General features: G+C 43.2%; 1 protein-coding gene across 1 annotated transcript in view; it reads right to left on the bottom strand.

Annotated features, from left to right (window-relative positions):
- The window catches only part of DOCK2 (dedicator of cytokinesis 2), a 1209209-nt gene that overhangs the window by 85483 nt on the left and 1109432 nt on the right, over nt 1–14294 (bottom strand). Inside the window, exon 50 of the mRNA XM_069763868.1 lies at nt 9826–9946. Coding sequence (XP_069619969.1) covers nt 9826–9946 — 121 coding nt within the window. The remainder of the gene's footprint in view (nt 1–9825; nt 9947–14294) is intronic.

The following is a 14294-nucleotide window of genomic DNA, read 5'->3' as shown; positions in this document are numbered from 1 at the left end:
TCTGGTTTTCCCCTCTCCCAGCCCTCTACCACTACTTTACTTGGGTCTGCGCGGAAGGCAGTGGCCTTGGGAGAGGTCAGTCATGCCCGAGTTTATTCACTTAAGTTTGGTCTTCCAGGCTGGGATGAAGATGGTTGTGGATAGGATGGAGAGTGGGTTTACTCATGTGAATACACTGTTCCAGGAAGTCCACAATTGCCTGGAAGGCGATCTTAATAGACCGGCACAACATTATTTTTCAACTATAGAATGGGTTATGATGATGGAAAATCTTAGTCCTGATCTCTTGCTGTTTGTGATGAAGGCCTGTCAGGATGCTTATAGCGAGGCCATGCAGCAGTCCCGATATCAGCAGCAGACACAAATTTCTTTACCTACAGGGCAACAAGCTCCAGGACAGCAGCTGTGGCAGAATCCACCTGCACCAACTCGCCAAGGAACTTGTCTACCACCACCACATGCTGGACATTACACTTCCAAGAATCCCATGCTTCACCACGCAGCCGAGTGCAGAACACCAGCCATCCACATCCACCACTATGCAACCTAGTGCAGAAGCCCAGCTATCCTGTTCCACCATCAAGCCGAGTGCTGCAGCCCACACTTCTTCAACACCAACTCAGCACTAGGAAAAAACAGCAGCAAAACAAAAGTCCAAAAGGAGAAAAAATATGAAAAAAAATTAAAGGCACCCCTCCACCCTCACCTCCTAATGGGTCTGTGTTTTCTAGTCCGTTCACACCTTCACTTCATTCTTTCCCTTCCAATGTGTCAATCCCTTCCAAATTGTTTTCCTCTCCTAATGTGTCTTCCCCAATGTGTCTTCACCCAATGTGCCTGACCCAATCCTCCAATTGACTTACACTTCCCCTGTAACAACTTCCCGAACCACTCCTAACCTACCATCACAGGCCGACACCCCCCTGGTCCACCATGTAACTCCCTCCCACAGAACCAGAAAGTAATTAATCCTTTTAACTTTTTGAAAAAAAATTGTAAATTTTTAAAGTTAGTAAAAATTGTTTTGATTCACAATACTGGTCTCATTTTGTTTTCTTTATCTTTATTATATAAGTTAGATTCAAGATGTTAAAGGGAACCTGTCACCTGAATTTGGCGGGACCAGTTTTGGGTCATATGGGCGGAGTTTTCAGGTGTTTGATTCACCCTTTCCTTACCCGCTGGCTGCATGCTGGCTGCAATATTGGATTGAAGTTCATTCTCTGTCCTCCATAGTACATGCCTGCACAAGGCAAGATTGCTTTACACAGGCGTGTACTATGGAGGACAGAGAATGAACTTCAATCCAATATTGCAGCCAGCATGCAGCCAGCGGGTAAGCAAAGGGTGAATTAAACACCCGAAAACTCCGCCCATATGACCCAAAACCAGTCCCGCCAAATTCAGGTGACAGAGTCCCTTTAATAAAACATTACAGGTACATTACATTTCAGGTACATAACATTACAAGTACATAACATTAAAAGCACGTAACATTAAAAGCACATAACATTACAGGTACATGTTATTTGCAGGTTAAACTATTTAATCTTGCCATTAAACACATCCACTATCAAAAACAAAATAGGCTGCAAATGTATCCCTCATTAGTGCAAGTTCAACTGTAGTTCTCTGAGGGTGATGTTGGTAATCATGCAATGTGGTAATAACAGTTATCTCAAGTTCAAAGTGGGGTTGCTCTGTGGACAGGATGCAGTTATGCAAAACAACACACGCTTTAACAACCTCATCTATTGTCTCTATTTTTAGATTTATAGCTGTGCCCAAAATGAGCCATTTAGATGCCAGCAAACCAAAGGCACACTCCAAAGTTCTTCATGCCCTTGTCAGTCGGTAGTTGAAAATCCTTTTTGGGTGACTCAAGTCCAGACTTGAGTACAGTTTTAGGAGGTTGCCAGACATTTGAAAGGCTTCATCACCAACAATAACATACAGCATTGGCGGTCCTTCAGTGTTAGGAAGAGGTTGTGGCGGGGGGAAATTAAAATCATTCCCATACTATCGTTAAGGGCAACCACAGATATACCAACCACTTCACCAGTGATCACTCAATAGAATCAACAGTATTGAATATATTATATGTTATATACCAGTGACTGGTGCTCTTTATATTCATATGAGGGCTATTATTACTATTAATTATTATTCTTATATTATAGCCCAGCACTAGTATATGCTAGATTGCACATATGATATAAATACCTTCTCATGTATGGTTATCATTTATTAATTTTATATATATAAACAAATGTTTTTGTTTTAAAAAAAACGTTTTTTGTTAAATACACACGATAATAGGGAAGCACTACTTCTATAGGTGTATATATTTATATGCACAAACTGGGTCAGCCTCTACCATATTTTTTTATATCTATTTTAATTATTGTAATTTTTCTTGTCCTGTTGTGGGCACAATTTGTTATACTTTAATTGCTAACTATATATAATAAAGGCATTTTACATCTACTTCTTGCTTGGTGGTTTTTCTGGGGACTTCTGTATATTGGTTGTGTTTGCCTTCCATACTATCGTTGTATTATGTCAGAGTTTTTGAAAGTCTGCGAGTCATTTCCTCATCCAAATGACCCAACGTCAGCGGTGACAAATCGACATTTAGCATCTGCAATTGCCATAAGGACAATGGGAAAGTATTTTTTTTATAATTAAAGTTCTCAGATCCACTTCCTACATGTTTCAGAATCTGAATATGTTTGTCGTTCACAGCCCCCACACAGTTAGGAAACTTCATTGAATTTTGCTGCATTTGTTAGCCACAGTTCAGCTGTGGTTTGGGGGAGGAAGTCAGCACGCAGAACTTCACACAATGCACGGAAGGTGTCTCCAACAATCCCAGAAAAGGTGGAAAGTCCAATTCGAAACTTAAAATGTAGAGATTTTAAGGTCTCTCTGGTAGTCAGGAATCTGTGGAACAGGCAAAGGAACAAATAAATCAGTACATGGCTTTTCTAACAATAATAGTAATGACAGGTGTTTGTTTTTCAAAAGTACGTACGTTATGGTCACCAACAGAGGTTCCTCAGCAGGAATTGCGGTACGTAGTGGGGTGTCCTGCCTGTTGATGTATCCTCGGACAAATTGCAGCAACTCATCGAAACTGTGTTGCGACATCCTGGTGTAGTCCAAAAACTTCGCCAGAATTACACGAAGCTCTGTGTACAATGAGTGGTAGCCTCCACGGCTCTGTTGGAGTTCAACAATGGGATGTTGTCAAAAAGCGAAGACAACGTCTTTTCCGTCTTTCTCTTCTCCTTTCTTCCTCACAAGCCACAGTAAAAGCAACAGCCAATTTCAAAGATAAATCTAGATTCATATTGAAGCTCTCCACGCTCTCCATTTTGCAGCAGCAGCATCCAGCATCCAAATAAGTTAATTTCTGCTGTGCAGTCTCGATATATAGAAAACCCATAAGCCATGCCCATTGGGAAATATCGTACGCATGCGCATAAACAATGGAAATGCATGAAAAAACATAAAAAAGCTGCAATTGCATGTTTTTGTATGACGTCATGCGCAAGAGCATGCAAATAAAAAACACTGCATACACATGCGTTAGCATGTGTTTTTGCATGCGCTTGCACATGCAGATGATATGCAGTGGACGCAGACGCAAATGTGAACTTAGCCTAAGTCAGAGAAAGTGAATAGCCTAATGGTCAATATAAGAATTTAAAGAGAATAGGAGATGTTAAATTATTTGTCAAGTCTCCATAACACAAAAAGCATATCCTTTATTTGGATCTTCTGCTTTATGTCCCTTGTCTTGAAAGCAATCTGTTATCTGTGAAGAAACTCACATGTAGTGATAGGTGAACCTGTTGATGTTTGGGATCTGACTGATTCAGCCAAACATCTAATAAAAAGTTCAGTTTGGATACCAGAATGGTACCCAAACCCGGACGCCATTCAGATGAATAGTGGGCCCAAACATCCGTTGTTGTCCTTTGCATGACAGTGTAGCAAACCCAGGCTCTGATGGGTGGTAAGATCATTACCACTGGTTAGAGAGCTGTGGTTCCCATGCTGTCAGATGATAGCATGAGCGAGCACTTGTGACCAGCGGTAAAAAGATAACCTCTGGTCACAGGCATTGGGCTTATGAGAAAGTACTACTCCCATCAGCCTACGCCTGCTGTCACTGACAACAGCAAGTGCAGGCAACATTGATGGGAGTATTCATCAGATGGCACCTGTGCCATGAATAATCAAAGAAATTTAAAAAAAATGGCTTGGGGTCTCTTCTATTTGTTTATAACTGGCACAGGCAGAACTGACAGCTGCATGCTGTTTTTTCCAGTCTGGGGGGAAGGTGAAATATTCATGGCTCCTTACCAGACTTAAGGTACCGTCACACTTAGCGACGCTGCAGCGATACCGACAACGATCCGGATCGCTGCAGCGTCGCTGTTTGGTCGCTGGAGAGCTGTCACACAGACAGCTCTCCAGCGACCAACGATGCCGGTAACCAGGGTAAACATCGGGTAACTAAGCGCAGGGCCGCGCTTAGTAACCCGATGTTTACCCTGGTTACCATCCTAAAAGTAAAAAAAAAAAAAAACACTACATACTTACCTACAGCCGTCTGTCCTCCAGCGCTGTGCTCTGCTCTCCTCCTGCACTGACTGTGAGCACAGCGGCCGGAAAGCAGAGCGGTGACGTCACCGCTCTGCTTTCCGGCTGACCGACGCTCACAGCCAGTACAGGAGGAGTGCAGAGCACAGCGCCGGGGACAGACAGCGGTAGGTAAGTATGTAGTGTTTGTTTTTTTTTACTTTTAGGATGGTAACCAGGGTAAACATCGGGTTACTAAGCGCGGCCCTGCGCTTAGTTACCCGATGTTTACCTTGGTTACCAGTGAAGACATCGCTGAATCGGTGTCACACACGCCGATTCAGCGATGTCTGCGGGGAGTCCAGCGACCAAATAAAGTTCTGGACTTTCTTCCCCGACCAGCGACAGCACAGCAGGGGCCTGATCGCTGCTGCCTGTCACACTGGACGATATCACTAGCGAGGACGCTGCAACGTCACGGATCGCTAGCGATATCGTCTAGTGTGACGGTACCTTTAAAATAGCAGTCTACTACTGCTCCAGAAAAGGTGTGTCTATTAGACAGGCCAATTCCAGTTCTTTGTCCAACTCTTCCCACTTGCACTGATGTCAAGAAGTAATGGTTGTGGTATTGATGTTAGCTGTTTTATGGCCACTGACATCAAGCCCATAGGTTAGTAATCAAGAGGTGCCTATCTATAAAACACCCCCATCACTAATCCCATAGTTAGATTGTAAAAAAGAAACAGCCAGAATAAAGGCCTTTAATTCAAAGAAATACATAGGCTCCTATTATTTGAATATATTCCATCCTGTCCATTGACTGGATCAATTGACATGAAGATAATCCATACTGTCCCATGAAGATCCAGATGATTTGGATAGCAGTTTCATCAGTGATGCAACTGCTATCCCCACCAGCTGGAACAAGCTGACAGAAGCATAATCGCTCCTGCAATGTCTAGCGCTGAGCAGCCATGAGAAAGTTCACTGGAGTTCAAATCTGAAGAACACCGGTGACCTTACCTATGGCACTGCTCGATTTGTGAGAAAGTTCTCAATCCCAGAAATATTACCCCACTTTCCACAGCAACAGGGTAAGTAGGAAAAGAGAGGCTATGCTCCAGATTTGGCGCATCTTACTGATGTGCCATTTTGGGGATGGCTGAGGGCTGATGTTTTTAGGCTGGGAGGAAGGCCAATTTCGCTGGTCCTTTTCTCAAGCTATTAATATCAACCCACAGCTGTTTGTCTGGCCTTTGTGGATTTATAAATATGGGGGGACCCTACGTCATTTTTTTGTGGGGTTCCCCATAATATAACCAGTGAAGGTAAACCAAATAGCTGGGAGTTGATTTTAATAGCCTGGGACTCTTTAGGTAAATTGCCCTCCTTCCCAGAATATTAACATCAGCTTGCGAAAATTATGAGGGACCCCATGCCGCATCTCATTGTGTTCTGGTTTTCAGACTGGCCGGTCAGATCATGGCACCATTCACATTGTAAACCAGATATCACAGAGATAGGTTATGGCATGGGACAGTGTTGCTAATCTTCACTTCGGACAGATGAGGAATATGGTTGTTTATTATTTTTTATTTATTTATTTTTTTTACAGGAGCCAATATCCGTAGCCTACTACCAGTCTGAGAATACCAGCTTCCAGCTGTTTGCTTTAGCTTGGCTGATTGTCAAAAATAGCCACGCTAAAGATGTCAGCTGACAGTTGCAGCTCACAGCTGTCAGTTTTGCCTGTGCTGGTTATAAAAAATAGAATAGACCCCACATCTTTTTTTTTAATTTATTTATATCACAGGTGTCGGTTGATGAATACTGCCATCAGCGGCACCTGCTCTCGCTGTTTTCAGAGACGGCAGGCATAGGCTGATGGGAGTAGTACTCTCTCATAAGCAAAAGGCCTGTTTCCAGTGGTAATATTTTTACCGCCGTTCACAGCTGCTGGCTCATGCTGTCAGTGTGGGAACTGTCAGTGTTTCTCGCTCTGTCATGCAGATGACAGCTTAGAAAACACCCGATGTTCAGAGTGATGAACACTAACAGTAACACAGACTGTTTGGGTTCGCCCATCTTTACTCTCAAGACAAGGAAATTGAGTAATTTAGTTGAATAATGCACTTAGTGATATATGGGTGCAAGACACCTTCAAAGATTCCATTAGAATAACACTTCCAGAGATATTCAGTCTCTGTACTTGAAGGTAACAACAGCCAAAATATTTAAAAATAAATCAAATGTTATTACTACTACAATACATTAACTAAAAATTAAAAGATCAAGCATAAAGGTATCACAATATGTAGTAAACAGGTCTTTAAATATAATCACTGGTAGTCCAGTAAGGGCAAGTAAATACTACGCTATAGTTCCATAATTTTATGGTTTTATTAAAGTGCAAATAGTGCCAAATTATATGTGTATATCTAAAATATTTTTTTTATTCCTAAAATAGCAATTAAGTAGTAAATTAAAATTACAAATAAAATGGCAAATGTTAGGGTATTTTACAAAAAAAAATATTATTTTTTAGATGGTAACAGTTCTATGTCATGGTAAGTGAGGGAGATCCAGATAAATTATTGTATTTCACAATGTAAAGTGCAAGTGCCTATTGCTTTCCAGAACTCTAAATGTAAATCAGCCACCTATATGATCAGGAAGGTTACCCAACAAACAGAAATCAAACAAGGGATACAGAGGAAGCAGAGTGAAAAGCAGATTATGGCTCAGGACACGTGGTTCCGCACCATTTCAAAGAAAGGTTTTTTAATATGTCCTGATCTCCTTTCTCAATTTTGTGAAATCCTCATTGTAATGTCTTAAGATTACTATTATCATTGGAATTTAGATGATTTATGCACTAACACTTTATCGATCTTGTTTACTATTATTATACTTGCATAGTTGCTCTTGTCACTGGGATATTAGAAAGAGGAGTTAAGCATTAGCACCTTATTAATCAAACAAAGACATGTTACTATATATGGGATTATTTTGAGTATATATATTTAATTATTTTTTTAATATCTTCTGAATACATTTTTTTTATTTTATTTATGGAGTTGTATTGCACCCTATTGGTCTCTCTGGGATTACATCCCATGGGAACCCACACTCTGATTTCTTATTTGACTAAGTGCATCCATATTATTGCTATTAATGGATCTATACAGAACAGACCAAAAGTTTGGACACACCTTCTCATTTAAAGATTTTTCAGTATTTTCATGACTGTGAAAATTGTACATTCACACTGAAGGCATCAAAACTATGAATTAGCATGAATAAGAAGAAAATGTGGCACTCACCCCATTCTTCAGCTAAATTCTTGTCCTTTATTTAGCGCTTAGGTGGTAACAGACATTTTTCGGCGTAGGCAGGTATAAATGAGGGTGCGGGGAATGAAAGACAGGACAACGGCCATTTCGCGCACTAGCGCTTCTACGGGTCCATGTGTGCTACTATAGTGATGTCACTTCCTTTTTAAGGGATATGACCACTATAGAAAAAATCAATTTAATGTGAAAACATTTTAAAAACAATCTTAATTTCTAAAACTGACTGCATATTAATACAAAATTAAATGAAAATTGCCATATCTAACTTATCATTCAAGCCCATCGGACCTTGAGCATTAGCTCTCATAATCCACTTGGCTTCGCGCTGTAAGAGAAGTTTATTATGATTACCACCTTGTGGTGGATAATTAACTATTTCTAGACCGGCGAATCGTAATAGGTTAAGACCGCTGCAGTGTTTCTCCTGCATATGTTTTATAAAACGTACGCGTCCTTTACCTGATAACCTGATGTCACTTCTGAGGATAAGTTTATCCGAGTCACCAGCCTCAGAAATCGCAGGTTAACAGCAGCTCAGATTAGAGACCAGGTTAATGCCACACAGAGTTCTAGCAGCAGACACATCTGTACAAAAACTGTTAAGAGGACACTTTATGCAGCAGGCCTTCATGGTAAAATAGCTGCTAGGAAACCACTGCTAAGGACAGGCAACAAGCAGAAGAGACTTGTTTGGGCTAAAGAACACAAGGAATGGACATTAGACCAGTGGAAATCTGTGCTTTGGTCTGATGAGTTCAAATTTGAGATCTTTGGTTCCAACCACCGTGTCTTTGTGCGACGCAGAAAAGGTGAACAGATGGACTCTACATGCCTGGTTCCCACCATGAAGCATGGAGGAGGAGGTGTGATGGCGTGGGCGTGGTTTGCTGGTGACACTGTTGGGGATTTATTCAAAATTGAAGGCATACTGAACCAGCATGGCTACCACAGCATCTTGCAGCGGCATGCTATTTCATCCGGTTTGCGTTTAGTTGGACCATCATTTATTTTTTAACAGGACAATGACCCCAAACACACCTCCAGGTGGTGTAAGGGATATTTGACCAAGAAGGAGAGTGATGGGGTGCTACGCTAGATGACATGGCCTCCATAGTCACCAAACTTGAACCCAATCGAGATGGTTTGGGGTGAGCTGGACCGCAGACTGAAGGCAAAAGAGCCAATAAGTGCTAAGCATCTCTGGGTACTCCTTTAGGATTGTTGGAAGACCATTGCCGGTAACTACCTCTTGAAGCTCATCAAGAGAATGCCAAGAGTGTGCAAAGCGGTCATCAAAGCAAAAGGTGGCTACTTTGAAGAACCTAGAATATCAGACACAATTTCAGTTGTTTCACACTTTTTTGTTAAGTATATAATTCCACATGTGCTAATTCACAGTTTTGATGCCTTCAGTGTGAATGTGCCATTTTCACAGTCATAAAAATACTGAAAAATCATTAAATGAGAAGGTGTGTCCAAACTTTTGGTCTGCACTGTATATGGATTGGTGTTGATAATAACTTTTAGGGTATCTGCAACAGGAGATCTAAAACTCACAGGCTATGAGGATGCAGACTGGCCTGGTGACTTACATGTTCGTAAATCGACAAGCGGCTATTTGCTCAAGCTTGGAGAAAGTTCAAATTCCTAGCCTAGCTGAAAACAGGTGTCTGTAGTCTTGTCATCTACAGAAGTAAAGTATGTGTCTGCAGCCCACACAAGTCAATTGGTCATTTGGTTAAACCAATTGTTAAGCCATCTTAGCAAGCCATCAACTCAACCAACAGCAATTTATGAAGACAGCTACGGATGCAATAAAAGAACGCAATGTGAAACAAGCCTAACACATACAATACTTTTTTTTACAGTTTATTATTACCTGGGATCATTGGCATTGAGCGACTTGCAAAGCTCATTTGCTTCAGAACGGATGTGCTTTGTGGTGATGTTATGTGATCCGAGAGGTTGGTGTCACTCATATACTCCTGCTTCCTGGACAACTGAAAAAGAAACACATGCATATATATACAGTAAACATATACAGTATATATTACACAGCAGAACAACAATGCTAGGCTGTCTATAAATATCTGCTGTAGATTTGTTTTTATAAAACAATGCTCTGTTACATCCATCACGTGATGGACACGAACAGTTGCTGGTAAACCTCACTGACCTAACTCAATCTTTCAGATTTCACTAGGGCAGACAGCTTAACAAAAGATATAAGTGATATAATTGTGGAGGTGTGATGGTTGCCGTGACAATAGGATGTCAAATAATGACCGCCTGGTATGTCAGCTACAGTGGCCTGCTGGAGCAAACCATGAGCATTGACTAAAAGGCATTGTGTTTTTTAATGTAACACTGACAGTTATAATCCATTGCAATGCATTATCAGTGACCAGCGTAACAAAAGTTAAAGTTTCATAGACAGACTAATTAACCCCTTCCCGACCTTTGACACATACGCTGCGTCAAGAAAGTCGGTGCCATTCCGACCCATGACGCAGCATATGCGTCATGGAAAGATCGCGTCCCTGCAGATCCGGTGAAAGGGTTAACTCCCATTTCACCCGATCTGCAGGGACAGGGGGAGTGGTAGTTTAGCCCAGGGGGGTGGCTTCACCCCCCCGTGGCTACGATCGCTCTGATTGGCTGTTGAAAGTGAAACTGCCAATCAGAGCGATTTGTAATATTTCACCTAAAAAAATGGTGAAATATTACAATCCAGCCATGGCCGATGCTGCAATATCATCGGCCATGGCTGGAAACACTAATGTGCACCCACCCCACCCCACCGATCGCCCCCCCAGCCCCCCGATCTGTGGTCCGCTCCCCTCCGTCCTGTGCTCCGCTCCCCCGTCCTCCTGTCCGCTCCCCCCGTGCTCCAATCACACCCCCCGTGCTCCAATCAAACCCCCCCGCACTCCAATCCCCCCCCGCACAGCGATCCCCCCCCACACAGCGATCCCCCCCGTGCCCCGATCCACCCGCTCGCACAGCAATCCCCCACTCCGTGCTCCAATCCACCCCCCCGTGTTCCGATCCACCCCCCCATGCTCCGATCCACCCCCCCGTGCGCCGACGCCCCCCCGTGCCCTGATCTCCCCCCCTTATACTTACCCGGCCTCCCGGGATCCGTCCGTCTTCTGTCCTGGGCGCCGCCATCTTCCAAAATGGCGGGCGCATATGCAGTGCGCCCGCCGAATCTGTCGGCCGGCAGATTCGTTCCAGAGTTAATTTTGATCACTGAGATATAACCTATCCCAGTGATCAAGATAAAAAAAAAAGTAAATGACCCCCCCCCTTTGTCACCCCCATAGGTAGGGACAATAAAAAAAAATATTTTTTTTTTCCACTAAGGTTGGGGTAAGAACTAGGGTTAGGGGTAGGGTTAGGGGTAGGGTTAGGGGCAGGGTTAAGGTTAGGGTTAGGGGTAGGGTTAGGGGTAGGGTTAGGGGTAGGGTTAGGGGTAGGGTTAGGGTTAGGGGTAGGGTTAGGGTTCGGGATGTGCACACGTATTCTGGTCCTATGCGGATTTTTCCGCAGAGGATTTGATAAATCCGCAGTGCTAAACCGCTGCGGATTTATGGCGGATTTACCATGTTTTTTCTGTGCATTTCACTGCGGTTTTACAACTGCGATTTTCTATTGGAGCAATTGTAAAACCGCTGCGGAATCCGCAGAAAGAAGTGACATGCTGCGGAATGTGCGATTTTTGTTTCCCATAGGTTTACATTGAACTGTAAACTCATGGGAAACTGCTGCGGATCCGCAGTGTTTTCCGCAGCCTGTGCACATACCTTTAGAATTAGGCTATGTGCACACGGTGCGGATTTGGCTGCGGATCCGCAGCGGATTGGCCGCTGCGGATTCGCAGCAGTGTTCCATCAGATTTACAGTACCATGTAAACATATGGAAAGCCAAATCCGCTGTGCCCATGGTGCGGAAAATACCGCGCGGGAACGCTGCGTTGTATTTTCCGCAGCATGTCAATTCTTTGTGCGGATTCCGCAGCGTTTTACACCTGTTCCTCAATAGGAATCCGCAGGTGAAATCCGCACAAAAAACACTGGCAATCCGCGGTAAATCCGCAGGTAAAACGCAGTGCCTTTTACCCGCGGATTTTTCAAAAATGGTGCTGAAAAATCTCATACGAATCCGCAACATTGGCACATAGCCTTAGGGTTAGGGTTGGAATTAGGTTTGTGGTTAGGGTTAGGGGTGTGTTGGGGTTAGGGTTGTGATTAGGGTTACAGCTACAGTTGGGATAAGGGTTAGGGGTGTGTTGGAGTTAGAATTGAGGGGTTTCCACTGTTTAGGCACATCAGGGGGTCTCCAAACGCAACATGGCGCCACCATTGATTCCAGCCAATCTTGTATTGAAAAAGTCAAATGGTGCTCCCTCACTTCCGAGCCCCGACGTGTGCCCAAACAGTGGTTTACCCCCACATATGGGGTACCAGCATACTCAGGACAAACTGCGCAACAATTACTGGGGTCCAATTTCTCCTGTTACCCTTGAGAAAATAAAAAATTGCTTGCTAAAACATCATTTTTGAGGAAAGAAAAATGATTTTTTATTTTCACGGCTCTGCGTTGTAAACGTCTGTGAAGCACTTGGGGGTTCAAAGTGCTCACCACATATCTAGATAAGTTCCTTGGGGGGTCTAGTTTCCAAAATTGGGTCACTTGTGGGGGGTTTCTACTGTTTAGGCACACCAGGGGCTCTGCAAACGCAACATGACGTCCGCAGACCATTCCATCAAAGTCTGCATTTCAAAAGTCACTACTTCCCTTCTGAGCCCCGACGTGTGCCCAAACAGTGGTTTACCCCCACACATGGGGTATCAGCGTACTCAGGAGAAACTGGACAACAACTTTTGGGGTCCAATTTCTCCTGTAACCCTTTGGAAAATAAAAAATTCTGGGCTAAAAAATTATTTTTGAGGAAAGAAAACGTATTTATTATTTTCACGGCTCTGCGTTATAAACTTCTGTAAAGCACTTGGGGGTTGAAAGTGCTCACCACATATCTAGATAAGTTCCTTTGGGGGTCTAGTTTCCAAAATGGGGTCACTTGTGGGGGGTTTCTACTGTTTAGGCACACCAGGAGCTCGGCAAACGCAACGTGACGCCCGCAGACCATTCCATCAAAGTCTGCATTTCAAAAGTCACTACTTCACTTCTGAGCCCCCACGTGTGCCCAAACAGTGGTTTACCCCCACACATGGGGTATCAGCTTACTCAGGAGAAACTGGACAACAACTTTTGTGGTCCAATTTCTCCTGTAACCCTTGGGAAAATAAAAAATTCTGGGCTAAAAAATTATTTTTGAGGAAAGAAAACGTATTTATTATTTTCACTGCTCTGTGTTATGAACTTCTGTGAAGCACTTGGGGGTTCAAAGTGCTCACCTCACATCTAGATAAGTTCCTTTCGGGGTCTAGTTTCCAAAATGGGGTCACTTGTGGGGGGTTTCTACTGTTTAGCCACATCAGGGGCTCTGCAAACGAACGTGACGCCCGCAGAGCATTCCATCAAAGTCTGCATTTCAAAACGTCACTACTTCATTTCCGAGCCCCAGCATGTGCCTAAACAGTGGTTTACCCCCACATATTGGGTATCAGCGTACTCAGGAGAAACTGGACAACAACTTTTGGGGTCAAATTTCTCCTGTTACCCTTGGGAAAATAAAAAATTGCGGGCAAAAAAATCATTTTTGAGAAAATAATTTTTTTTTTCATGGCTCTGCGTTATAAACTTCTGTGAAGCACTTGAGGGTTCAAAGTGCTCACCACCATCTAGATTAGTTCCTTTGGGGGTCTAGTTTCCAAAATGGGGTCATTTGTGGGGGATCTCCAATGTCTAGGCACACAGGGGCTCTCCAAACGCGACATGGTGTCCGCTAATGATTGGAGCTAATTTTCCATTTAAAAAGCCAAATGGCGTGCCTTCACTTCTGAGCCCTGCCGTGCGCCCAAACAGTGGTTTACCCCCACATATGGGGTATCTGCGTACTCAGGACAAACTGGACAACAACATTTGTGGGCCAATTTCTCCTATTACCATTGGCAAAATAGGAAATTCCAGGCTAAAAAATCATTTTTGAGAAAAGAAAAATTATTTTTTATTTTCATGGCCCTGCATTATAAACTTCTGTGAAGCACCTGGGGGTTTAAAGTGCTCAGTATGCATCTAGATAAGTTCCTTGGGGGGTCTAGTTTCCAAAATGGGGTCACTTGTGGGGGAGCTCCATTGCATAGGCACACAGGGGCTCTCCAAATGCGACATGGTGTCCGCTAACAATTGGAGCTAATTTTCCATTCAAAAAGTCAATGCCC

This window comes from Ranitomeya imitator, chromosome 4 (genome assembly GCF_032444005.1).
Source record: "Ranitomeya imitator isolate aRanImi1 chromosome 4, aRanImi1.pri, whole genome shotgun sequence".
Lineage (NCBI taxonomy): Eukaryota > Metazoa > Chordata > Amphibia > Anura > Dendrobatidae > Ranitomeya > Ranitomeya imitator.
Note: the sequence above shows the minus strand (reverse complement) of the source record. Positions and strands in the feature narration are given on the sequence as shown.